This window comes from Papaver somniferum, unplaced genomic scaffold (genome assembly GCF_003573695.1).
Source record: "Papaver somniferum cultivar HN1 unplaced genomic scaffold, ASM357369v1 unplaced-scaffold_81, whole genome shotgun sequence".
In the NCBI taxonomy this organism is placed as follows: domain Eukaryota; kingdom Viridiplantae; phylum Streptophyta; class Magnoliopsida; order Ranunculales; family Papaveraceae; genus Papaver; species Papaver somniferum.
The window spans coordinates 2,374,337-2,401,238 of NW_020651082.1; the positions used below are offsets into that span (position 1 = coordinate 2,374,337).

The 26,902-nt window shown below is 37.2% G+C and overlaps 4 protein-coding genes across 4 annotated transcripts; 1 reads left to right on the top strand and 3 right to left on the bottom strand.

The window, feature by feature from the left end:
* Nucleotides 1-1,173: 1,173 nt before the first annotated feature.
* LOC113345542 (membrane protein PM19L-like) lies at nucleotides 1,174-2,297 on the bottom strand. The gene is made up of 4 exons (XM_026589303.1): nucleotides 2,103-2,297; nucleotides 1,660-1,879; nucleotides 1,525-1,570; nucleotides 1,174-1,439 (listed from the first exon to the last, which is right to left on the bottom strand). Exons 1-4 carry the CDS (start codon nucleotides 2,227-2,229, stop codon nucleotides 1,347-1,349), a joined length of 486 nt encoding a protein of 161 aa, XP_026445088.1. The 5' UTR covers nucleotides 2,230-2,297; the 3' UTR covers nucleotides 1,174-1,346.
* A 6,765-nt stretch (nucleotides 2,298-9,062) lies between these two features.
* LOC113345438 lies at nucleotides 9,063-15,158 on the top strand. The gene is made up of 13 exons (XM_026589212.1): nucleotides 9,063-9,354; nucleotides 10,126-10,207; nucleotides 10,314-10,417; nucleotides 10,778-10,904; nucleotides 12,394-12,488; nucleotides 12,664-12,787; nucleotides 12,891-12,971; nucleotides 13,102-13,200; nucleotides 13,298-13,456; nucleotides 13,547-13,610; nucleotides 13,698-13,768; nucleotides 14,041-14,259; nucleotides 14,403-15,158. Exons 1-13 carry the CDS (start codon nucleotides 9,317-9,319, stop codon nucleotides 14,904-14,906), a joined length of 1,767 nt encoding a protein of 588 aa, XP_026444997.1. The 5' UTR covers nucleotides 9,063-9,316; the 3' UTR covers nucleotides 14,907-15,158.
* An 8-nt stretch (nucleotides 15,159-15,166) lies between these two features.
* Nucleotides 15,167-16,930, bottom strand: LOC113345439 (cytochrome P450 84A1-like). The gene is made up of 2 exons (XM_026589213.1): nucleotides 16,022-16,930; nucleotides 15,167-15,856 (listed from the first exon to the last, which is right to left on the bottom strand). Exons 1-2 carry the CDS (start codon nucleotides 16,928-16,930, stop codon nucleotides 15,233-15,235), a joined length of 1,533 nt encoding a protein of 510 aa, XP_026444998.1. The 3' UTR covers nucleotides 15,167-15,232.
* A 6,853-nt stretch (nucleotides 16,931-23,783) lies between these two features.
* LOC113345151 (probable histone H2A.1) lies at nucleotides 23,784-24,615 on the bottom strand. The gene is made up of 2 exons (XM_026588977.1): nucleotides 24,332-24,615; nucleotides 23,784-24,207 (listed from the first exon to the last, which is right to left on the bottom strand). Exons 1-2 carry the CDS (start codon nucleotides 24,530-24,532, stop codon nucleotides 23,965-23,967), a joined length of 444 nt encoding a protein of 147 aa, XP_026444762.1. The 5' UTR covers nucleotides 24,533-24,615; the 3' UTR covers nucleotides 23,784-23,964.
* Between the last annotated feature and the right edge of the window lie 2,287 nt (nucleotides 24,616-26,902).

A 26,902-nucleotide genomic window follows, 5' to 3' on the forward strand; every position in this document is an offset into this window, starting at 1 on the left:
TCTCTAGATTACAACCACTTAGAAGGTGCATTTTGGACTACCTGTTCCCTTCTCCTCCGTGAAGGTACAGATGGTGCTACCTTACTGAATGTTCTAGGTAAGACGCATCCCAGCAATTACGGGAAAGAAAATGTCGTTCGCGCACTGGCCTTGCTGGACTCCAAACCTAACCAAAATCCGTTTAAGGGCGTCGGGGGACTGACCATCGAATACACAAATAATCCTGCCATTGTGGACGCCATTGCAGCTGATGTACCGCCTAACGCCCCGGAGGGGACAACTGCTGACTCACCTGGTCAGCTTTGTGGATGGTGTTACAATGTTAACGGCCTTGGTATTCAACCTGCATCTCTTGATAAACCTCGTGGTGCATACATTGTTGGCAGAGGAGGCCACACTGTTTATTCTTGTGCATACAGGGTGAAGTTAGGTCCATTATCGCTTCTTGGCTCCGTCAACGTTAACAAACTCTAAAGAAGAGAATTCAATGCCAATTTGTCTCAGTTTATTCAAATAAATATTTCTGAGCAACCTTGTTTCGTCGGGTTTTCTTCGTCTTGGAGAAATTCCCCCCCCCCCCCCCCCCCCCCCCCCCCCCCCCCCGTTTTATGATGCATCTGTTCAGGGTCATTTTTCTTTCCCCGAGGATATATTTTTTACACAAAATTGGTTAAAAAGACCAAAATCAACAATTTCTGAGTGAAAATGACATTTAGGTTTTGATACTGTTTAAATGGACAAAAATGTTAAAATAGCCAGGACGTAAACAGTTTCATCCTACCTATTTTCAAATATTTTTTCTTATTTTTAATTTACATCAGGATGCATCCAGTTTCATCCTCGCTATTTTTAAAGTTTAAACCAGAATGAATCCAGTTTCATCCTTGCTATTTTTTTTGTCCATTTCACCCGTAATAATTTTTACTCGTCCATTAGAACCATGTTTTAAAAATATTTGAACAAATGACCAATTTCCCGTATTTTTTATTATTCTCACATTCTTTGTTTTTCTTACTTGATTAATTCAGCTTAAATGATTAATTAATTAATTAATTAAGTGTTTGTCAATTAACTCAACGTGATTTACTTATTAGTTCAAATTCTTTTTGTCTCTCAAGCAAATAATACTATACACTCTAATCAACTTCCCACAACTGATGAAAGACACAAGGGTACTTAGATAGGGTGTTTAATGTATTCAGATAGTAGCAATTTGCCATCACTCAAGGGTACTCACAATTCCTTATATGAAAAGATTACATGGAATGTGCATACAATTATAGAAATCAGAAATGTAATATATATTCAGTTTTTACAATAAACAAGTTGAAAACCATCATATGCGTTTAGTTCCTGGCGCTGGTAATCCCGGCATGAAGTGCACCAGCGCAAAACAACTGAGTGCCACTTAGAATGATCGTAAATGTCTCCAGAGCTCTCTGCAAAATTTTGAAATAAATAAAGTCACGAGACTTTATCTGAATCTCAATTTATCTACGTATATATGATAATTTTGGTACGTACCAAGTTTGAGGCCCTATATCCAATATTAATCTCTTTACAAGCCAATCTGCATTAGAAAGAGGTGTCAGAAACATTCAGAATTCCGTTATCCCGGCCATATATATGCAAATATATTAGCGATTACAGTTTCCTTACCCCATGGCCAGAAGAGTAAGAGCCCAACTGATAATAGAAGTTGTAGCTGCTGAATATAAGTTGGGTCTTGTGAATTGAAGAACGTTAGTGATTCCAGAAACCGAAGTAGCGATACCCACAAGTCCAGCGATGAGCGAGAAGATCACGAAAAATCCCGTTGCCATGTTTCCGATAGGAAAGTATATTGGAAATAAGTAAGCCGGCATGGACGAACTAGACGCTGCAAGTTCATCAGGAACCACGTTTAAGTATTTACTGTAGTACGCAAGTGTTCTTAGAAATTCAAATGTTGTTATATATTTTATTTTTTTTGAAGCATGCATTTTATTGGTAAAAGATCACGTTACAATTTATCGTGGGTACGTCGTACCCACCGAATCATGAAATATGTTAGTCATGTATCTTTCGTCGGGTTGATTAATAAGTTCTGTTAGACAGTTTACCTTTTTCGTACGCGTTGTCAATTCCATACTGGAGAGCCCATCCAGAAATGATTGAAACAATTGCATACATAACTAGATTGATAAAAAGAAGGAAAAATGCAACTGATTTAGATGCTCCGGCAGCCATTGCTTTGGTAAAATCCGGAGCAGGAAAATAGTTCTAAATTGTAGAGTTGTGTTTTTTAGGCCTCTTCTTTAAGCCCCAATTACATATTTATATATAGTTAGCTCAATGAAATGGCGTGTCTTGAATTGGAAGAAATGGTTTAGATTCTTTGCTTCTCTTGTTGGGGTTGCACTGTGGTTAAAGAAAGGAATCATTAACTAAGAAATATTTAGAATACATAGAAGAAAGCATTTTAAAGAAGCCTGACTAATTTAAACCATATCAAAAGGGGTGGAATATTTTTGGTTGGATGCCACACATAAAAAGGAGCCAAAAGTCAAGAGCTAGATTGGGAGTTAAAAATTTGAGTTGCTTCTGGAGAAGGACAGACACTTAATATTTCATCAACACCGTCGTGCTTAATTTTGGTACTCCGGAGAGCAAAAGAATTAAAAATGTAGATGGAACTTGTCGAAAACGAGTTGCAGTGCTGTCATGATCTTCCATGATGGTTTACAAATTGTTATGACCCAAAAAGATGTTCTTGGTTTGCACGTCTTTCAGATCAACACGAACTTGATTTGCATACAAAAAGATGTTCAAAAATGCTCGACGAACTGCCCCTTAAAACAACGAGTTGCGTGCTTGACCCTCATGATATTCAGTTTTCCCTAAAGAGGGTTCTCTTTTCCCTGCATAGAGATTAGTTTGGATTTTTCTTTTTTGATTTTTGGTTGTTCTTTTGGGCAATTCACGTAGAACCACTCGAAAATGTTTATAATGTTTTTGTACGTTCTACCTGTTTATTTTTACCGCGTGATCGGCAGTGGGACCCACTTTTTAACATTCCCCAATCCAACGGTAAGCAAAGAAACCCTAACCGGCCTTCATCATCGACTCTCCTAATACTAGTTTTTATCATCGCCGTTTCAGCTTAGGGTTTCTCATCATCTTCCATCTCTTCTTCTCAGCAGGTACAATGGAAAAAACAGATGACGGAAAAGCGGATAAAAAGCCACAGTTGAAACCACATAACAGACCTTTTAACGTTTCTGATGCTAAAACTACGTTTGCTTCTATCATCCCAATATCCGCCAAAAAACTGGGTAAACTGTGTTTCCCAGACGAGGACCAGAAACTTTCTACTTCTAGTGAATTTGACGTGTTGAATGTTTTATTATCCAACACCGAAATAAGCATTTCATCTCTGGTACAATTCACATCCGATAAGATCAAAGTCCAGATTCCAACCGCTGAACCAATATCCGTTGGGATCTATCTCAAAAGTTTTAAGAGAGCTCTGAGTATCATGGCGGTATCACGCAAGAAACTTCATCGGATTGTTATCGCTTATCAAAAGGAGGAGAACCGGCTGATTATTGCGGGTGGCCGGGTCGAGGTGTTCATAGAGACCGACAGACACTTGCGAGATGAATATTTCTAGAGGCAGAAATTTTTGATTGTCCGGTTGCCAACAATGCAAGCAAGTACACATGTTTTTGATGTTTGCAATATTAATTGCGTTTTATTGTACTTTAGTATTTTATTATTTTTACTCGTTTCTTAAAACACAAGTACACTACTGCACTTATTGTAATGATGGGGATAAGCAATGATTAGATTCCTCTTGATTTGGACCATCCACCAACCTAGTGATGTGATATGAGACGTTCCCGTTACGGTAGCATGATCCACACTCCACCCCGCAAGGGTTGATTAGGTCACATTGTCCTTTGAGGTACTGCAGCAAAACCACATACCTCAGTCAGAACGGGCCATTGGTAGATTTGTCTTGATGAAATATCAAAAACTCGTATTAAATTTTTTAATAAACTTAGTAATTCATATTAAAAAAAAACAAATTTAATAAACTTAGTAATTCATACTAAAAAAAAAATAAATTTCATCATACTAAAAAAAACATGGCTTAATTGGGGTATACCCAAATTTAAATGGACCTAGTAAACTTGCTAAGGGGTGGTCAAAATTGCCTTTCAATTAATTAACTTAAAACTAAATCCTAAAATTAAAAACTAAAATGCTTTTAATCTTTCCTAATTTCTCTTCCCCTTCCCTTTCACTTTTTCATCAAAAAAATTTGTGGACCCAAAAATGTTGAAAAGAACCCTTAGCAAGTTAGAAATCGAAAATTATGATTTCTGTGTCTTTAGACGGCAAGGTCGTAACATGCATATCTTGCCGACTTTTCATAATAGCCATGGCTATTGTAAAAAAATTTAACAACCGGCAGGATATTTCTTGAAGATATTGCCGACTTAATACATGATTCCATATTTGTCTCAACAGCCGGCATGGTATTTTTTGAAGACCTTGCCGACTAATACATGATTCCACATTTTTGTCAACAGCCGGCATGGTATTTTTCAACAGCCGGCAGGGTTTTTTTTTTGAAGACCTTGCCGACTAATATATGATTCCACATTTTTCTCAACAGCCGGAAGGGTATTTTTTGTAGACCTTGCCGACTAGTCGACTAGTATTAGTCATCTCATGTGTGTCAAAAAATAATAATGTCGGCATTGTTATTTAGAAAGAACCTTACCGGCCAAAGTTAGTCGGCATGGTATTCATTCGTCGATCTTGCCGACTTTCCATACTTTCAGAACTTAAAGTGTTGATTTCTGATCTAATTTTGAGTATGATTTCATACAGCAGCTTTGCAATCCCCTTTTTAGAAGTGTTTGGGTAGTGTGCTTTCATCTCCGTTGCAAAAGATTTTCTCAAAACAAAAAAAAAATCATCAAAAATCTTCCCTAATAAGTTCAATCAAAAACAAAATTTCATAATCAAATTCATAATTTGAGAAGTTTTAATCTACTCAATTAGTCAACCTAAACTCAATTAATTAAGTTAATCAGATTTTTTTAGTGTTAATTAAACAAGGGTATGTTAACCATTTAGAAAATACATGGTAAAAGGGTGGTTTTTTTAACTTCAAAATGACCTACCTTTTGTCTCATTAAGTATACCCCAATCAAACCAGGAAAAAAAAATCTAAATCATTTAATATCTATTTATCTTTTAACTAGAAAATGTAGTATAATTAGTTGTCCGTGCTATTGCCGTGCAGTGATAAAATCAGATTCTTTACCGAGGAAGGGCCAATCTTTAGCAAGAGAAGCAAGAATTTTTCCATGACTTTGGACTAACTCATCTTGAATGAGTTAGTAATTCCAACTTTGAGAATATCTTGATATTAACATACTCCTGGCAAATAAATGTAAATGATCTGCAAATGGTGATGAAATTTGTGAAAAACGAGTTGCGGTGCTGTCATCTTCCATCATGGTCCTATAAATATTTGTTTGCACGTCTTTGATTACAGAAAACGGATTTTGTTTTTAAGCATGTAATTTATGAAGAGAACTTAGTTTACAATTTATCGTGGGTATGTGGTACCCACTAAGTCTGAAAATAAGATTTGAGAAATAAATTATGGAATTGCCTGGTCTCATATCTTGGTTGATGAGTTTCCTGTTTGACTTCCATCTGCCGCGTGATTGGCCAATTCGTCTGCTGGCTGGTTTCCTTCTCTGTAGTTATGTTGGATGGACGCAATAGGTTCTCTGAGTCGGTTTTAAATATAATTTTTAGCCATAGTCTTTTTGTTGATGTTCTTGTAGCTAAGAACATCGCCCAGATTTCTGAAGTTAAAGTATTCGTTATTCCCAGTGATTGAGCCACAACTAAAATAGTCCATGCTTCCGAATCCCTGCAGAAATCTGATATGCAAAAGATTATCCGTCTCAAGCAAATTTAAAATGTTTTGTACGTTCTCCTTTTAGTGAAACACCAAAGTCCAAACATTGAAAGTTTCCCTTGCCCCATAGCCTTCCTTCTCTGCAAAAGAAAATGATTCATGACTGACGTTTGTTTTATTGTATTTATTTACTCGTCTCCAAAGTATAAAGAACACTGCAGTCTGCACTTCATCTAATGATGGTTGATACCATCGATTGGACTTTGGCTAACAAAACTGAGGAACAATGATTAGATTCCTGATCTGGACCATCCACCTACCAAGTGATGCCATAGGATAGGAGACGTTCCCCTTACGGTAGGACATCACATGATCCCCACTCCACAAGTACGGGTGAGGTCTTATTTTTCTTTGAGGTAATGCTGCTCGGAAACCAAGATATTCGGATCTCAGCCCGAGGCCGGTTACTATGGCAACTAGTTAAACCCTTAATTTGCCATGCCAGATGGCCTGTCAAACTGGCCGAGTCACCATGGGAGAAAACATAAGCGATCAAGTCTCCACCGAACGATTGAGCAAAGACTGACCGGCCTTAAGAAGACCGCTAGTAGTCTCGACCCAGTCTCAACCGCTAACGGTCTCTTTAACACCGGTCGGTCTTGTAATCGTCGGTTATCAAATAGTGAAATAACGGCTATTCCCCCCCCCCCCCCCCCCCCACGTTTCCCTATAAATTCACCCCATTCAATTCAATTCAATCACACCTAATTTTCTCATCAACTCTATTTTACTCACTCTTTTGTACCTTAATTATCTGTTTAATTTTTTTTTTCAACTCAATGGATATGGATTCTTCTGACGAAGAAATGCGTATTCATATGGATCGATTTGAAGAACAACAACGAATATTCGTTCAGGCGTTGAATCAAATTGATGATGATTCAGATGAAGATAAAGAACTAACCAACAACTTGATGCAGTTATATTCATCGGGGAAAATGCCTAGAGATCCAGAGCCAAGAGAAGTGTTCACAAGAAGATATACATACCGGGGTCGGGATGAATGGCACGAGAAGTTGATGCACGATTATTTTCTTAGAAATACTGTGTGTTCTCTGATGAAAATTTCCAAGGTCGATTCCGCATGCCCAGACATTTGGTGCTAAAGATTATTGGTGAGCTTTGTCAGGTAGAACCTCAATTTAATTATCAGTATGATGCACTGAATATTAGGGGTCATAGCCCTAAACAAAAGGTTACTTCGGCTTTGAGGATTTTAGGATATGGCAGATCTCCAGATTCTAATGATGAGTACCTTCACATTGGCAAAACAACTGCATATAAGTATCTTCATAACCAAACTACTACATATTCATTAAAATTAAAGCTGATACATTAATTAATTAAGTGGCACTACTTCATCGTCGTCTTCATCATCCTCGTCTTCAGCTTGAACCCCAAGTTGTTTTTCCATGTTTCCCTTGTTTCTTTTTTCTTCCAATTCCTCTGTTATCCTGTCCATCTCCCATACCGTCAATTGTCTGGCATTCATTTTTTCGATGTCTGTATTTAGAATCTTATTCTTGTCATAGTCTGAAAAAAAAAATCTCGAGTTAGTCGATGTTTTTGCATCTCCTTAGTCAAGAACTTGCGACCTACAATTCTTTGTTTTTCGACGACCTTCTGATGCTCTATCAAAGTTTCAATAGTACTACTAGCTCCTTCACTTGCTTCTCCTTCTTGGGCAGCTTTTCTCGCTGCTCTTGCATGATTTCTTCCTAATAATTTTCTCTTAATTGCAGTATTGACATTCAAGTTGGAATTGTTGTTTCTGGTGGTTTCTGGTGAAGAAAATGGATTATCTGAAGGGGGATGAGATGATTGAGATGGTTTTGAAGCTAGCGTTGAAGGTGAAGAAGTGTATGGTGAACTTGCAGGTACATTCTGCATGTTTGCTAACACTTCTGGATTATATTTAGGCAACACTTTCAAAATATGATAACAACCTTCATAAGCAAAATTGTTCCCATGTTTATGGTGCCAATCAGTTCGGCACTTTCGTTCGACATCAACATCGACAAGACCGCTCTCTCGACCACGAGCAGCTTGCATTAGAGCAGCGACATACAAGACAACTTGGGCGTTGATTGTAACAAAGCGACCGGACAATCCATTTGCATCACACTCGTTGATGTTCATAGTTTCATTTTCGAAAGTTAGCAAATATGTTATCCCACAACTTGGTAGATTGTTGACTGGCACCATCGATACTATCTTGTGTAAAGAACACATAGTTTCTGCAAATGCTTTCATCTTCAGCTACGGTAAATTTTGGACCCCTAATCTTCTTTTTTTGTTGTTTAGATTGAGACATATTAAAGAAATTGTACAATACAAGTGAATGAAATGGTTAGATGATGAAAATTGTTTTAGATTAACAAATGTGAAGAGTAGAGAAGAGAAGGTGTGAGTTAAAATATTAGAGGAATATGGTATTTATAGGGGGAAAAAATTATATCGTTGGATCAGATTATACTCAGCGGTGCAAACTAAACCGGCTGGTCTTATAAAACCCGGTAGCGGTGCAGTAAACACATAACGGTGTAAACTGGACCGAGCGGTCGAGTCAAACTTAACCTGGCCTGGCTAAGTGGCAAATTGCTCCCTCCATAATGGGTGCTTAAATGGCAAACTCTTTGATTTGCCACACCCATAGGAAAGGGCCTGAACGGGCCATTGGTAAGTATGTTTTGAGAGGAGAGTGCCAGGGAGACCCGGTTTTTCACCCAGCATTTTACGTGGCATGCATTTGATTCCTAGAACTGGAGCGGTGAACTTTTTAGATCCTACGGTCCGATCCGTTGCTGAATGCGAAACCCTTTAAGGCTTTTCGAAGGGTGAGAGTCCCTTTAAGGTTTTAACCACATGACTCAGCCACAAGAGGTAGATCGGAGTGGGACATTTACCGGCGGGCATTCAGGCTGGTGGGACGTATTAGAGCTTACCGGCAGGCATTCTGGTGGAAACATCGAAGGCTCGCCGAATGTGGGTCCCACCATGATGTTGCTTGGTGGTCTCTCTGAACAGCGAAAATCTGATGTGAAAATTGAATATCCAAAAAAGAAGTACCATATCCCATCTCTCTCCCCCAGAGTTGTGTTTTGTTTGGGTTGTGGAAGTAAACAACAACAAAAATAAAATAAAAACGATCAAATCAAATCGGATAATACCAAAATTCCATTCTGGTTTTTTCTTCTCAGAAATCTCCAATTCCTTGTACTTCTACTTCTTCTTCTCCATCTTGTCTTTGGGGAGTCTAGAATTAGGGTTTTTGAAAATTGAGGTAAACAAAAAGATTTCTATTGAGGAGGAGTAAGTAAGTCTCCTATGGAACAGCTTGTTAACTTCATCATTCGACCTCCAAGGTAATTAACCAACTCTTTCTTCTTCATCTTCTTCTTTTTTTAATTTCTTTTTTATGATTATATTATTTGTTAGGTTTTTCTTGAGATCGGATCTTGATTGGTCGAAGTTACGTTTAATCTGAGAATGTTAGAATTTTGATCTTTGCTTAACCTGAATTTTGATTTTGATATTCTTAGTTTACTTTTTTTCAGTGAAATAATTTTTCAATTTTCTTGCTCAGTTTTTGTAATTATTAGTGTTATAGTTTTTTAATTCAACTCAAACTTAAATTTCTTGCTTAGTTTCTATAGTTATTAGTGAAATTCATGGTTTCTTACAATAGATTAAGAGAAACCTCAACTCTTTCATCTTCTTTGGTAGTAATTCGTCTCTTAACACTATATTAAGGCTTATAGGGGGTACACATTATTAAGTATATCCAATGAATTTTGAGCTTAAATTTTTGGTTAGGCATGGGGAGTTTGATATGGAATTTGGTATTTGTTCTTTATTAGGCTGAAGGACCAAAACTCAATGTCTCAAACCACATATATCTTCTCTTTAGGAAAAACACACACACCATACTACGTAGTTTATTACGCAGAAGTGTGCACGCTGGAATGTTGTTGACTTAATAAATCACACATGATGTGATCCTTTTTACTAAAGAGTTAATATGTGCGAGTTAATATCAGTAATTGATTTTGATCTTTGATCCTTGAGCCTAATTGATCCTACAAATCTCTTTTACTCGTGCAAACAAATGATGACCTTGTGTACTTTGTTTGCAGAGCGGAGTATGACCCGAAAAATGATTTGTTGGAAGATGAGTTTATGCTAAAAGGACAGTGGTTCCAAAGAAAAGACTTGGAGGTAAGCAGTCGTGTTGATACTAAGCAATGAGCTATATGGGGCTTATTTTCTTGTAAATAAAAAAGGTAACATAGGCCTTAATGCTCTCATGCTTGAACTTTTGCAGGTCACAAATAGCCGGGGAGATGTACTTCAATGTAGTCATTACATGCCACTTGTTATTCCTGACGGAATAGCACTTCCATGTGTAATATACTGTCACGGAAACAGGTGATCCGACATGTAACATTTTCAATTTTTCTAGGCTTATCCAATGCATTTCTTGTTTGCAGACTGGTTTGCATTTTGCTGCATCTTCCCTAACCATGTTGCCTAGTCATAAATCTCCGTGATTTTAAATTAGTAGTGAGAGCTTCCCTTGATCTCATTGAGTTCGGAAAATTATCAATCATTAGCGGTCCTATCTGGTTATAAGTGGCAATGCATCTTTAAATCTTCTATAAATTCCTCTCATCATGCGGTTTTCTTCGTTCCTGCTCTTAACAGCTCAACATATCTGTTAAGTTGACTTTCTGGCTTTCATGTTATTTTTTGCCTCACTGATTATCAATATTTCTTGGTTGCTCTCAGTGGTTGCAGAGCTGATGCCAGCGAAGCCGCGATTATTTTGCTGCCCTCATACATTACAGTCTTCACCCTTGACTTTTCAGGATCTGGACTCTCTGGAGGAGAGCATGTCACTCTGGGTTGGAATGAAGTAAGTGCTTTGATAATGAAAATTCTTTCATAGTCAATCTTAAGAAACCTAGACTTATTTTTGTAATTAAAACTGCAGTTACTAGAATTTTTTAACTCAAATTTGCAGTGACATACTTTATGCATGTGAAAACTGTGGTGGGAGGACCTAAGTGGTCCTCATGTCCCTCTACTACTAAGATGTATTTTGTTATGGTATGATGTCTAAGGATCTGGATCTGAAATCCTCAGTAGGTATGTTAAGCTTTAGGGTGTTCCTCTGTTAATGGCTATAAGTACCTCACTTCTGTGCTCGTACCTTTGGTTCATAAGAGAAACATGCTGTCTCCATTCTGTATGTGTCACGTTCTTGTATAAAGCTGTGATGTTTGGGAGCAAGCTTGCTTGTCTACAGAAGATCATTTTATTTGATTTTCAGCAATCTGTTGGACAGCAATTGACATTCTCTTCTATCTGCACGAGGCTTGAGAAGCTTACTGGACAACTGTTAATGGGATATCATGGTCAGTATTATAAGCTATATAGGTTGGTGGAGACATGGAGTTGAAGGTAGTTTACTAGTTTGTTTCCTAAGGAGATATAAGTAAGGCATGCCTTTGAGTCAAATTCTGATACTTTTGAACATTGTGAATCACGGAGTGGAGGTTAGAATCTCTTAAATGTTTTATTGAAGAAGGATCTGATTGGGACTTGGGGAGAATATTGGTTGGTGGCTTAGGGAGATAGGATGTAAGCTAGAAATCTATTTGTTGGGGAGAATATTGGTTGGTGGCTTTGGGACAAAAAAACAAAACATGAAACACGCAATAATGAGAACATAGCAGTAGAAGGATGAGCAAGAATTTGTGGTTCTACTGCTACTTGATCCGTTATAAGTTTTCAAAAAAAGTTACTTGATCCATTATTAGTTAAGGAAGCCTTGGCTTAGGACACAAAGTGAAATTAATACATGTTCTTTACCTTCTTTAGCTTTTATTTTCCTTTTTTCTTTCGCTTTTTTTTTTTTTTGTCTATTTTATTCAAAGATGATAATGCTTACGAAGTTACAAGGTGAGGTAACCTACCGTTGGCGAACTTCTTCTCCCTTGTTTAGAATTTAGATACAAGTTTTGAAGTATTCAGTGGTAACCGTTCATATGATTATTGTATAATAAACTAGATGGTTTTCATTCCCGATAAATAGTTTGTACTAGTCATATGACATATTTATGGAAACTGTGTGTTAAATCTGTGATCGTGTTCAGTTGGACTAGCAACTTATGGTTTAACAGCTTCTGTGATATTTGTACACAACCTCCTGCAACTAATACTTATTTATGTTTGGATGCCCAAGTAATTGAAGATAATATGTGTAGTATTTCAAGTGCGCATATGGTTGAAGAATCTATATGCTATACTGACTGGTCACTATAAACTGCATCAAAGTGTTATTGGCGATACCCAGATTTAAAATATTTTAATCATCTAATTTGATTTTGTTAACTTTTCAGAAGGATGATCTGCAAGCGGTGGTCAATTATCTTCGCTCAGATGGCAATGTGTCTTGTATTGGTTTGTGGGGTCGTTCTATGGGTGCTGTGACCAGGTTTATTTCGTCGGTTAGCTTTTTATGTTATACCTGGACTTGAAGTATAGACATTTCTTTTCTTCTTGAACTTTTTTAAAAGACAGCCTAAAACTAAAATTCGAAAGTGTGGCAGTTATTTGGAAGTGCTTTAAAAGTTTAAACTAATTTGAATTTATGAAATATGCTCTCACAGCTTAATGTATGGTGCTGAAGATCCTTCAATCGCAGGAATGGTTCTTGACAGCCCGTTTTCTGATTTGGTAGACTTGATGATGGAGCTTGTGGACACTTACAAATTTCGTTTACCCAAGTTCACTGTCAGTAGTGCTTTTACTACTTTCTTTCTCTATTTTCTGATGTGTATTAAAAAATTGGTTAATATCTCTTGTCCACTGATAAATCTTTAGTTGCTTCATCTAGGTGAAGTTTGCTATCCAATACATGCGGAAGGTTATCCAGAAAAAGGCGAAATTTGACATAACAGATTTGAATACCATTAAGGTACAGACTATGTTATAGCTGGCATTCCAACTCATGATCCTTCCTGGTTTTTACATAATAGTAGTTATTATTTTCCTATTTCCTCAGAAGTACACCTAGGCATTACATCTAGTCTCACTTTTTATGGCAGGTGGCAAAGTCATGTTTTGTTCCAGTTTTATTTGGGCATGCCGTTGATGATGATTTTATCAACCCTCACCATACGGATCGTATTTATGAAGCTTATGTGGTAATCTTTGTTTGTTAGATAGTCAGAGATCATTCAATTGGTAATTTGCCTATGTGTTTATCCTTATATTGTTTCTTCTGTGGATGCTGCTAAACAGGGAGACAAGAATATTATCAAATTTGAGGGAGATCACAACTCTCCACGCCCTCAGTTCTACTTTGATTCGATAACCATTTTCTTTCATAATGTTTTAAACCCTCCTACAGAGGCATTTGAGAAAAGCTATTTTGACACTATGCACGATTACTTTGGGAAGGTAATAATGATTGTTGTCATCTCCCCCAATTTATGATGTTTACTTCCTTGGTTTCAGTTCTTAATCCTGACGTTACAACTTTGTGTTCAGGCTAGTTGGGATTCCGCGCGTAAATTAGGTCAAACAAGCCACGCTCAGATGAAAACATCTGAAGGTATGAATTAGAAACTGTTGCTGCAAAATTTTCAGTCTTTTTGTTATAGTGCTTTATATGAATCTCTGCATCAAACTGAGCATGCAGGAATGGGCTCAAGTAGCACTGAAGAGGCTATAAATGAACTTCGGTCCAAAAGACAAATGAGTCGGACGGAGGTAATTGCCTTGCATAATTTTTACTACATTTTTTCGTCTTTGAGGCACTATGTATGAAAAACCACATTGAATAAACCAACTCCCATTAGGTCACTTCAAAGAGTGAATTTCTGGTAGAGCAAATCATGCGTAGGCTAGTTATGTGTAGCCGCTATCTGCAAGCAAAAATGGTGGACTCTCTAGGAAATATTTTAACTATCTTTTGCGGTTTTGGCTGGTTTTCACACTTAAAGAAGTTGCACCAACATGCATCATCTCTTGACTCTTATCAGGTCCCTTCTGATAGCCCCTCTGGAGAAAACCAATCTGCAAGTGAGTTAGGTGGAGAGAAGGATCTGGTCTCTTCATCTGCTGGACTGATCAGCTTCGACCTCTCTAATGGTCATCTTCATGAGCCAACGGCTCCAAACACGACAGACGATGATGAGTACATTGAGTACCCACTCGATAATTTATCAGATTTTCCATGCAACATGGAAGAAGAAGAGAGGGTAAGTGTTGTTTTTCCATGTTCAAATGGTTTTCTAGGGATTCGTTCAGTGTGGGATGATTCCTCTGAGGGGCGCAATTTTGTTCACCTGATTGATCTTGTCTCTCAATGTCCGAACCTGAAGTTGGTGGTACATTTTTTCAGATGCTCATGGAAGCAGTGCTACAGTCATTGAAAGACTTGGATACCAAACACACAAATGAAGCACAATCACCTAGTGTAGACACCAAATCCCCTGAATCCTCTTCTTCACAGAAAGACAACTCAAAATCTCAAGAAGAAAATAATCGATCCTCAGGAACAGACTGCACTACTTCCACGTCAGAAAACACAAACGATATAGCTTCATCAAATAAGAAAATCGTATCAGCAGCTATGGAACAACAACAGCACACAGGCACCACAGGTCCATCAACCACCGAGTCGAAATCTTCTGCAGCACTTTCCAAATTAAGAAATGCTGTTAAAAGTTCTACTCTTAGTAATGCTCCAAATACATCTGGCAGCAGAAGTCCAGCTCCACCAACCCAAGATGAAGACATGTCAGGTGGAACTCGAGCCACTATAACAGTGCAGAAGAATCCAAGTAGTCACGTAATGGATGGTTTGATGCATCGTTGGGGTCTTAATTTCTTTAAGAACAGTTAATATTGTGATTAAAACCTTGAAGAAAGAAAAGCAAAAAGAAGCAAATTTGTGAAGATGTGAGTACAAAGCTTTGATTTTTGTTTGTTGGGGGTGGGAAAGGAAAGAAAATAGCAAAAGGGGATTTGTAATATTCTTGTGAAGAAAAATGTGTTTATGTTAGGAGTTGTGATTGAATGACCGACTGATGTATTTGCTTTAGCAGCATTAACACAAACAATTGACCAAATTCTTAAAATCATTTTTTTGTGAAAATATAGTATTTTTGAAGTTGTTTCTTCCTTTTATTCACCAAGACAATACAACTGTGTATTACTTGCAAGTACAATTCAAAGTACAAGGCCATTTAAGCGAGGGCTAGGTACCGCCAGAAGTCGGACTTCTCTAGGAGCTGTGAGTCCTGGCATATCATTCATATTCATATCACTAGGCTCCATACCATTTGGTAAATTCCAAGAGAAACAATGAAGAAGATGAGCCAAAGTTAATTCTAACTCATATATCCCTAGTAGCATACCAGGACAAGAGCGTCTACCCGATCCAAATGGTATAAACTCAAAATGACAACCTTTAAAATTAGCAGCATCTTCATTAAGAAATCTCGATGGTTTGAACGTATCAGCGTCAGCCCAAGCGTCTTCATTGCGACAGATAGCATGTGTATTAATCATTATGCGTGACCTGGATGGTATTGTGTACCCTGCAACTTCAGTTTCTTGAGAGTTTTCATGGAGAAGAAGTGGAACTGGTGGGTGAAGTCTTGGTGTCTCTTTGATGCAACACTTTAAATACGTCAAACTGTTCAAGTCGGTTTCTTGCACTCTGCGGTTTAGTCCTACTACCTCATTTAGTTCTTCTTCTACTTTTCTTAAATCCTCTGGACTATGCAGTAGTTGTGCCATTACCCACTCTATTGTAGATGCAACTGTTTCTACTCCACCGAACATTACATCCTGTGTTGCGAAAAAATATCAGCACACAGAAGTTAATTTTAAGTAAATCATAATATCTCCGTCTCTGGAAAAGAGGTACTATCACTTTTTCATTTTAGTCTAAAAATAGGATAGTAACTCTTTTCCATAAACGAAGGGCGTAATATAATAAGTTCTGTTACTTACCATGATAATACCTTTGATGTTATCTCGACTGAGAGATACAGAAACCTTCACATCATCATGCACAACATCCTTCTTGCCATCTTTGCCGTAAAATGCAAGTAGCTCATCTACCATATCTTTATCAACTGCATCCCCATTGCTATTGCTTTTCTTTATATGCTCATCAATAATTGTATCAATAAATCCATCTATGGACTTCCTGGCCTTAACTAGTCTCCTGCTAAGCCCTTGCGGATCAATCCAGTTTAACCAAGGGAAGAAATCCGCTAGGTTTAATGCACCCAGCAGCTCTGAATATTCTTGCAATATGGATATGAAGTAGTCCTTGTTACCATCAGCTTTCGCGTCAGACACCCCGAAAGCAGCTCCGAAGGTTACGTTCATCGAGTGTATGAACGCTAGTTGGCCAGCATTTACAGGTGACCCGGTTTGACGTAATACAGTTGCAATTGTAGAATCAACTTCTTCCCTTACAGCATTCCATGATTCTTCACGTTTCCTGCTGAAGAGTTTCATGACGCAGAGTTTACGCATCTGCCTCAGAAACGGACCGTAATTCGCAAACACCATGTCTGACCGATCGTAAGTTAGGTACTTGATTGCACCATTTGCGGGTCGGTCGGAGAAGACGTTGTCTTGTACTTGAAGTACTTGCCGAGCGATTTCAGGCGTGGTAACAGATATCAAATGAAGCTTACCGATGCGAAGGTGAACGATTCCACCGTATCTCTTGCCTAGTTCAGCTAGACTTTTGTGAGTCAAATGACCCATCATTGATATATTTCCTATCAGTGGTAACCCTTTTGGTCCTGGTGGGTATGGTAGTTTTGAGCAACTGACCTTAAAATTAACTAAAATACTTAACAAGAACATAACAGGTAGAAGAACAAATAAGCTGTTCAACTCCATGACACTAGGTGATCCTCACTCTTGATCCATCTTTGTGTTTCTGTCCAGTGCTTTATACACATTCTAAATTTGGTCTCAGATTAAAAAAAAAGGTGGGTTACCAGATAATATTAATTAATATTTTATTCTTTTTGGTTACATAAAATAGAACTTGTAGTTAAAACTACGCCTAAGTAGTTTATAGCGTGGTTCAGATACAAATCCGCTTCTGCTTCTTCAGAAGCATAAGTCAGAAGTAAAATTATTTAGCTTCACACAAAGTTAACTTTTTTGTTTTTAGAAATTGTTTCAAAATTCTAAACCCAAACTGACTTCTTGCTTCACACAAAGTTAATTTTGCTGTCAAATTTCAAAAGGAAAAGTTAGGTTTTTGTGAAGCAAAACAGTTTTGTTTTCGACTTCTGGAGAAGCAGAAGCAGAAGTCAGAAGCAAATTTGTATCTAAACGCACTATTAATCTATAATTGATGCTGATACAATGTTTCAAACCCCAACCTCTTTGTAAGAGCAAGTCTTGTGGTGGAATCCAACCTATTCCAACTGTGGAAAATTCATGGAATGTCAAGTCTAGTGGTTATCAAGTTGGGGTTTTCCACAGAAACGCCAATAAGAATAGCGTTAAACACAATTAAGAATGGAGCTAAAAAATTAATCGCGTTTTTTTTTATCCGTAGATTTAAAATTAGTTGTTGAAATTTAACGGCCAAAAAAAAAGCTTTATTCTTAATTGCGTTTTTTTAGCTCCATTTTTTTTTTATCCGTAGATTTAAAATGAGTTGTCGAGATCTAACGGCTGAAAGAAAAAGCTTCATTCTTAATTACGTTTTTTTAGCTCCATTAAGAATAGCGTTTCTACTATTTCACCATTACACTTGCGCTTTTATCCAGAATTCCAAATGCTGAGGTGGCGTGGAAGATGGAAGATGGATGGATTCCATCATAAGACTTGTTCTAAGAGGAAGCTTGAGAACCATCCGACCGGTTGATGGTTGAGATAACATTAACATATCGGTTCACGTGAAACATGCATTATCATGACTCATGAGTTGGATATTTACATTGAATATGAGCAGATACTAAACAGTATGGGGAAAAAGAAAGTAGGCCTATTTCACTATTTCTTAGTCACCGTCACTTAAAATGATGAAGCATCTCAATTATTAAGAAAGTTCCAAGCAATCAAGTGTGTGATAAATTAACATTGTTGTCTCCGAGCTCATGCCCCTGCGTAGTATCTTCATGGCCCCTAGCAATCAAATAACCGCAATAACAGCTACTACAATAAACAAAAAGCCTTGCAATGTTGAGTGGTTTTTGAGCTGTTCATATTTCATTGTTGGCAAAAGTATTTTCTTTTCTTATTTTTCTTTTTTTTTTAATCAAAAGAGGCAGGCCGAAGAAACCAAGCCACAGTCAGACTGGGGGAGAAGAAAAACGAAGCCACATAAGAGAAGAGGACGACAAGCTCCAAAAGCCATACGAAGACAGGTGCTAGGCACAACTCAATCCGCCATTGCACACAAAACAAGTCATTGTTCCACTAACTTCAAGATTTTGTTGATAGACTTAGGTCTACTTAACAACTGTAACCCAAAGGCAGACAAGGAGACAATTCCTACAGGTTGCATTCATCTCATGGTGTGATCATGTCGCAAACATTGCACAGATCATTCCCAGTCGTCAATACATTTGGAATAGGGCCTATTTTAATGCCTGAAAACATCCTACATAATTTGACAATTCATAGATTGAGAAATGAATAGGAGAGCAGTTTATAGTGGTGAGAAACAAAACAACACCAACATGAGATAAGTTGAGAGTGAGCGCAACCCGATGGAGCGTCAGATAACACAAACACAAAATCGAACACTAATGCATGTTGGGAACCAGAATATCATGATGTGAACATATGAAAAATGACACATAATGGCGACCAAACTGGAAGGACTGATGATCTTCCCATAAACTGCAGACTTAGGATCCGGTTCACGTATTCTCTTAACTCGGATGGCAGCACGCTTACCCATTCATCTCGGCACATTGATTAGTTCTTTCAAGCCTCCTGCACCATATCGCTTTTCATAACAGTTAAGAGTGGTTCAGCAGTGCATTTTTCTTTTCCGTTTCATAACAATTAAGAGTGGTTCAGCAGTGCATTTTTGTCTGATAGTTTAATCACGCAGGTGCTCTAAGCTTGTTCCTAAGTTTTAACAACTTGACAAAAGCAAGGCAGGTGAGAATTATAACTCATCATCATCCACCTCGGCAATATGCTTTGCAAGTTCCTGCTCCTGTTGTTGTCTCTCCCTCCTCGTTTCTGCACTTTACTTTTCCATCTTATGTGAATTTGGAGATGATCGCAGTGCGCAGACAACCGCATTATGCATGTAGAGGAGAAGGCAATCCTCCAGTTGAAAGCAGATTGGGTTCAATTGTAGAATAAACATCCCCAGTATCCTTTGACACCATCCACCCATTTGCATGGTCCAAAGTTGCATCTATGGCACCATGTCGGATTGCCTTGGCTACAATGCTCTCTTGTCAAAATCCTTAAATAATGTGCACAGTAACACTTAATGTGATCGATGTTTTCCTACTTGACTAACTGTGTCAAGGTTAACCAATAACTCAGCAGTCAGCACCCATCTAATTGGGTCAAGTGACTTGATATTACAAATTCAAATGTCTAACCATATTGGCAGGTCACCATAAAACATGCATATATGCAAAATCAGAAAAGATCAGGAGAAGAAAAAAAAAAAAAACTCAAGAAAAATAAAAGGCGAGCCAGTGTTTAACCAAAGAGGGTAGAAGAACAGGCAAAAACTCGTTTAGTGCAAATTTGAAGAGTCAGACTCACATTTGTGAGCTCAAAGTATTGCCTCAAAACTGTTCTCATGCCTTTCTCCATGAAGACACTGCTCTCTGGTAATTTCCCCCAATAGCAATCAAACTATGATGCCCCGTTTGTTGTATTGAACCCGGAAGCCAAGGGCTCCAAAGTAAAAAAGGTATCAACAACTGCATACAAAAGTACAGTTAAATAACCTGGCAACAAATGCCTCACTTAACTTATAGTACAATAACTTACTAAGACACTACTATGTTGTTTTTACTGTGATCTCAAAATCCCAGAATTAGATACATTTTCATTATTGTTTCAAACCTTAGCCTTCCTAAATTGGATCTTCTGTGTACTTGGAAATCATTATGATAATTTCACAAGCACAAAAAGATAAGGCACGAGTGAATATACTACTCAGAGAGAGCAGAGAGAATCGAAGAGACCGGAAAAAACTTAATATACGGAAATGATGTAATTATACTACTCACGATTGAGAGAAGAAATGATCATGCTATATCTTATTCTTTGTTGTTGCCGATCATCAACTTCCCAAGCCATGTGGTTTGAGGCGGCTGGGAAAACTATGGAAGAGAAGGAAAGGCAGTAAGAATGAGAGTGCAATACAAACCCTAATATAGATGCTTTAATACTACGGTAAATAAATAGAGAGAAGTAATTACACTTTTACATCACCGGTGATCACAACCACAAACACCATATCAGAGCAATCATAGGTTAGGTACTTGATTGCACCATTTCCAGGTCGGTCAGAGAAGATGCTATACATATTACCGTACAAAGATTACCTATGCAAAGGCGAACGACTCTACAATACCTCTTAACTAGTTCAGCTAAACTTTTATGAGAATATGTCAATCCTGGTAAACTGGATGGAACTCCAGGCACACTATTTTGATCCAGTATCAACAGCTTTAGCTTGGGAGTTTGCCAGGGTTCGACTCCCGCGCTGACCGTGTCAAAGAAAAAACTTGCGGAAAAGACAGCAGTTTATAATGGAGAGAATCAAACAACACCAACATGAGATAAGTTGAGATTACAAACACTAACACATGAGGATCTCTTGTCAATGTAAACAGTAACTTATAAAAGGCTCACATGAAGCAATAACTCAGCACCCATCTAACTGAGTCAGCTGACTTAATATTACAAGTTCAAATTTATATCCCTATTGACAGGTCACCAGAAAACATACATATATGCAAAACCAAAAAAGATCTGGAGAAGGAAAAAAAAAAGCACAAAAAAAGCAAGCCAATGTTTAACAAACGAGAGTAGAAGAATAGGCAACAAAGCACAAAAAAAAAGCAAGCCAGTGTTTGACAAACGAGAGTAGAAGAGTAGGCAACGACTCATTTGGTGCAAGTTTGAACAGTCAATCACATTTGTAAGCTCAAAGTATGGCCTCAAAACTGTTCTCATGCCTTTCTGCACGAAGACGCTGCTCTCTAGTATTTCCCCCAATAGCAATCAAATTATGATTCCCCATTTACTGTATTGAACTCAGAAGCCAAGGGCGGCCAACAGGAGCTTCACGAGCAGCTCTCTTTCACATCAGTATACTCCATCTGAATAGTCCTAATCTACCCCAAGTAAGAAAGTAATCAATGGAACTGAATAAAGAAAGTACAGTTACCTGACAACAAGTGCATCACTTAAACTAATCATCATTATAAGTAACTTACTAAGACACTTTGAGGCATGACAATGTAACACTACCATGTTGATTTTACTGTGATCTCAAAATCCCAGAATTGGATGCATTCATTATTGGTCCAAACCTTAGCCTTCCTAAATGGGATCTTCTGTGTACTTGGAAATCATTATGATAATTTCACAAGCACAAAAAGATAAGGCACGAGTGAATAAAGAATTACAGATCAACAGGCGTCATACGTATTTAGACTGAATATCATCTGACATTAGCAGCCTTCTAACACAAAGTGTATCATCATTGCACAGGAACCATTCAGAACAGAATTACGGTATTGGATACGAAACTTATGTTTGTTAGATTCTCAACTCCTTTATCATTACAACTTAACCACAAATATGATACATAAAACTGTTGGAATATCCAAATGAAGTCCGAATGAGTTTAGGATAATTTATTGCTAGATAAGTATGAATGAAAATGATTGAGAAAAATTTAGAGTGAACTTGGTTTGGTCAGTGTTAGACATATTTGCTAAGTTAGAAAACTCTAGAATTAGCTAGTGAGAAGGCTAAAGAGTTCTGTCATGTGAACTAAGTGAAGGGCGGCCAAACAGTTTATGCTAAAAGAAAAGTCTAGAAAGTCAGATGATAAGGTCTAGTCTAAATGTTCACTAGATTTCCAGAGAATGTAATGGTCCGCAATTGTAGCCTATAAGTAGGCAGTGATAGTCTCCTTTGTAAGCTAAGCAAGAAATAATAACAGAGTTAGTCTACAGACATAGTCTTGCTTCAAATACTTCTAGTTGCTCGTATATCTTCGAAGTATCATCAAATATCAAAATTGCAGCAAAAACTATATCTTATGCTGTGAACAGATTAACTCCTAGTATTATTATACTCTACAAGTGAACTTAACAGACAGCACCATACTTGGCTCCAAAACCACATACGGTCTATACTCCCTATTTTTTACTTCTGGACTATTTGAGCTATGTGTTTTCTGTTTTCATCTATCCAACAACTATGGATGATATGGCAAGAACAGGGAACTTATACTATATTGGATACGTCTAATTCAGAGTGTAAGAATATCTCAAGTTTTACCTGCAATTTTGTGGTACATTCCAAGATGATTTCCATGATATTTTAGAGTCTTCTGATAAAGCCATAAACATTCGCCAATCATCAAGCATAACATTCAGGCCGTGAAGTTTGTTATCCAAGCCGTAACAGTAATTGTGCAAGCTTCATTCAAAATTCCTACTTGGTTCCCAGAATCCTCCAAAGTACGCTGTATTCATAAACCTCATCTTCATCCAATTCTTTAGAAAGAATTATCATTCTTGATTATATTAAGGACATCTTGATGCTGAAAACAGAATTACTCCTGGTATCATTAAAATGATTGACTGCTCTCTTTGTTAGGCAAAGCTTGAAGATTCTCTCCAACTCCAACATAAAGGTCCTGTACCAATTCCATAGGATCTTTCACCTGTGCCCTTCCTCTACTTGGCTCCTCTTTGGCTCCTCTTGATTGCATACCTACAACACATAAAAAAAAAAAAGTAATGGTATTAGTACACAAAAGACATCAAATACTAAACAATCAGAAAATTGAGTGGATCTTTTATGAACAAATGTTAGAAGAAATAGCAGCACAATCTAACCAAACCATATTTATCAAATGTACTAAAACCAAGCTAAACATGTATTACAGCATCACAAATGTCTACATGAAAATTGAATAGACTTTTCATTAACAAATGTAAAGCTGAAATAGCAGGACAATCTAATCAAACATGGTATTACATCATCACATGTTACAATTCATTGATTGCTTCAGAAACTCATATCATTACAGATTACTGTTAGGAAGTAATAAGAATAAAAACCAACGGGTTTTTTATGCACCATCTTTCATTTTATTCCATGTTAAAACTCATATCAATGTGCATCGTACATATTTAAGCTACCAATTATATACTGCAAAGCCGAACAATTCCGCGGTACCTCTTACCTAGTTCAGCTAAACTTCTATGAGATAATGCCAATCCTAGTAACTGGATCGAAGTCAAGGCGCGCCAGTACCATCAGCTTTAGCTTGGGAGTTAGTTTTTAATCCAGCATCATAAGAAAGTGAAGCTAATCCAAACTAGACCTTCTTGGGCTAAAGTTCTTGATTTACACCAAAAATCCCCAAATCTAAAATTTTAAAATTAGCAATATTCTTGTTATGTGGTGGGCACCAGATGTAAAACAAAAAATTGATTGTAACTATCAAAATGCTTCAGTGGGATTAGGTTGAAAAATAGGATTTCAAGCAATTGACAACTGAATCTGAATTTAAAGATTGATTCCATTGAATTTGATATGAACATGAAAACCCACTACAGAAAGAGATTACAAACTCTAAAATCTGAATCATAATCATTAAATCAACAAAATTGATTTCATAACCCCAAAAGTTCAACCCCTACATATCATTACAGATTACTGTTAGCTAGATCTGGATCTTACTACTTCTTTGGAGATTTAGCAGCAGTAGATTTTGATGGAGATTTTGGAGTACTGGCAGCCTCATCCTTCTTCTTTGGTAACAAAACTGAGTTGATGTTAGGAAGAACACCACCACTAGCAATAGTAACACCAGAAAGCAATTTCCCCAATTCCTGGTCATTCCTAATCGCCAACAACAAATGTCTTGGGATGATTCTTGATTTCTTATTGTCTCTGGCAGCATTTCCAGCTAATTCCAATACCTAAAAACCCAAAACAAAAAACCCAAATCAGAATCAAAATCAAATTCATTGAAAACCCGGATTGAGAATGAAGAAAAACAGTAACATTAATAAAAACTAGGGCTTGTTTGTTTGTTTCTTTTACCTCAGCAGCGAGATATTCAAGAACAGCAGCCAAGTAAACGGGAGCACCAGAACCGAGTCTTTGAGCATAACGACCCTTCTTTAAGAAACGAGTGATTCTTCCAACTGGGAATTGAAGTCCAGCTTTGGCTGATTTTGTTACTGCTTTCTTTCTATCACCACCTTTCCTTCCTCCCTTGCCAACCTTTGCTGTTCCTTCCATTGCAAACCTAAAATGCTTCTGAAGAAAACTTGAACTTCTTAGAATGAGAGAGAATTGCTGTGAATAGTTGAGAGATAGAATTGAATTTGTGAATGAAACTTACTGATTCCTTGTTTGCTGGTTATTTAAATTGAACCAGCGATCCGTATGTTTTATTATTAACCAATAAGATTTGTTCTATAATTGAAATTTTAGATGAAGATCTGACGCTTAAGAGATTAACACGTCACCGATCCGTATGCTTAAAAAGTTCTGAAAGCGGGAATGAGTAAAATTTTGTTCCTAAATATTTTGAAAAGACGAAAGAAGCTTGGTGGTAACATGATATGGCTGAGCTGCCAAGTTTGTGCCGCCTGCGTGTGGTGGTATCCCGTGTTGTACAAATGGCACCTAGCTAAAACTTACGTAAATGCGTGTGTATCTTCCCGGAGAACGATTCGAAATAAAATAAAATAAAATTATCCGAAATCGATCCTAAAAATTGGCAAAAATGCATGAGCATTGTGTATTTTACATGTAGTCTCCATTTCAGAGGCGAGCGAATCAAGTTCTCTTGTGTCCCTACACGATATAGAAATAACATTTCACACGAAACTCATTTGCAGCACATGCATGATCTTCTTGGTTCTTCAACATTACTCGAAATCTTTGTCACTTTCAAGTAATCCAATGATTCCAAAGGTTGTAAGTTTAACATTATCGTTGTTGAAAATCCGTAGCTATAACTATGAGAAAACAAGAGTTCTCAATCATTGTTACACAGTGTCATAGTATTATTACACAACATCAAAGTTCTATTGTATCACAACATCGGCAACAATACTATGGTGATATGTATCACTCCCCCTTATTCAATACTCCATCTCACATGGAAACCACTCCCCCTTACATTAATGATCCGAAAACCATATGTATTTGTAGTGTGAATTACACATTAATTTCCTCCTTTTTGTCAATAAAATTGGCAAAGGTACGAAAACTAGTGGGATCCTAATGAAATTTCCATAGAGACATTTCATGACCAAAAGAAAGCACATATCAACTTTTTAGATGCCATCATATAGCCGAAGCTAAATGCATTCATCAAGAAGTTTATAAAGATACAAGATAACCCTTATAATATTCTACAGTCGCACTCCCACAAAGATTTTGCAATTAAGCACAAGTTCAATTAAGAACTCTCCCCCATAAAATGTCATTCCCGAAATAACAACAAGAGCGACTTTACTTTCACAAGAAAAGAAGGATTTCTTTGGACATAACAAATCACATACGAATATGAATTTGACTCCAAAATACTCAATTAAATTAACCACAAGAAAACCCATAATTAATTTAGTCGAAAATGCTCAACATAAGAGAACTTATGGAGTCGCACAATATATACATAAAAATATGGAGCAGGGAAGCTCAATACTGCGGAATAGACAAGGATTCATTCTATTTTCCATCACTATTTGCACAATGACATACAATAGACATAATCCTCGTAAACAAAAGTTCATCCTATATTCCATCAATATTTGCATAATGACATACAATAGGCTTAACTTTTGTAATGTCAAAAGTTCATTTATTCTTTTTATTAATACATGCATATCGACATGTGAAGGACTTAACTTTTGACAAAGTATGGGACAATCATAGTTCACGGACGCAAACACACATATCCCATAACAATTTGCAATATATAAAACCATAAAGATTAATACTGCAAAAATCATCTTCCAAACAATTTTAGAATTTTAATAAATAAACCTAAAAACAATGAAGATGAAAACGTTGGACATAGCTATGTGTAATCACAATACTGGTTATTCCAAACTCTAGTTATTCTTCCTAAAAATACAAGAATAAAATTCACATAAGAAGATTTCCTAGGAAAATAAAATCAATAAGTTAAAATAAAAATTACTTATCATCTTCATCATCGGAAATAATCCAAGATGCTTGAATTATGTTCAAACCTTCCTTGATCTCGGGAAACTTAGTTGCAACCAATAACAATTGTTCTTGCACGCACTTCACCCTTGAATTGGCCTGACACACATCCTTGTGAATTTTTAGAAGAAGACTCAAGGTGGTAGGATCACAAGTACCGTCAAGGGAATCATTTCTTTGTCTTTTGCACACATTCTCCCTTATACGTTTGAAAGTACATGGACGAACAGGTTTGGGAGTTCCAAGAGAATTGCTAATTGGATCAAAACCACGTTCACGACAAATTTGACCGATCAAGCAAGGGAAGCCTAACTTCTTGTTGGATAAAGTCATCGAAGTCATTTGAAAAACGATGAAACCACAAACATCGAGACTTGGAGTACCCAATTCAAGGAAATAGACCAATTCCGCAAAATCACGACTTCACCG

Excerpts from the sequence above, each read along its gene's own strand:
- LOC113345542 (XM_026589303.1), bottom strand. The coding sequence starts at position 2,229 with ATGGCTGCCGGAGCATCTAAATCAGTTGCATTTTTCCTTCTTTTTATC. Across the intron at positions 1,880-2,102 it reads TGACAACGCGTACGAAAAAG|CGTCTAGTTCGTCCATGCCG; the intron begins GTAAACTGTCTA and ends ATGAACTTGCAG. Across the intron at positions 1,571-1,659 it reads CTTACTCTTCTGGCCATGGG|ATTGGCTTGTAAAGAGATTA; the intron begins GTAAGGAAACTG and ends TTTCTAATGCAG.
- LOC113345438 (XM_026589212.1), top strand. The coding sequence starts at position 9,317 with ATGGAACAGCTTGTTAACTTCATCATTCGACCTCCAAG. Across the intron at positions 12,489-12,663 it reads TCTATGGGTGCTGTGACCAG|CTTAATGTATGGTGCTGAAG; the intron begins GTTTATTTCGTC and ends ATGCTCTCACAG. Across the intron at positions 13,201-13,297 it reads GTATTTATGAAGCTTATGTG|GGAGACAAGAATATTATCAA; the intron begins GTAATCTTTGTT and ends GCTGCTAAACAG.
- LOC113345439 (XM_026589213.1), bottom strand. The coding sequence starts at position 16,930 with ATGGAGTTGAACAGCTTATTTGTTCTTCTACCTGTTATGTTCTTGTTA. Across the intron at positions 15,857-16,021 it reads ACATCAAAGGTATTATCATG|GATGTAATGTTCGGTGGAGT; the intron begins GTAAGTAACAGA and ends TTCGCAACACAG.
- LOC113345151 (XM_026588977.1), bottom strand. The coding sequence starts at position 24,532 with ATGGAAGGAACAGCAAAGGTTGGCAAGGGAGGAAGGAAAGGTGGTGAT. Across the intron at positions 24,208-24,331 it reads TTGAATATCTCGCTGCTGAG|GTATTGGAATTAGCTGGAAA; the intron begins GTAAAAGAAACA and ends TTGGGTTTTTAG.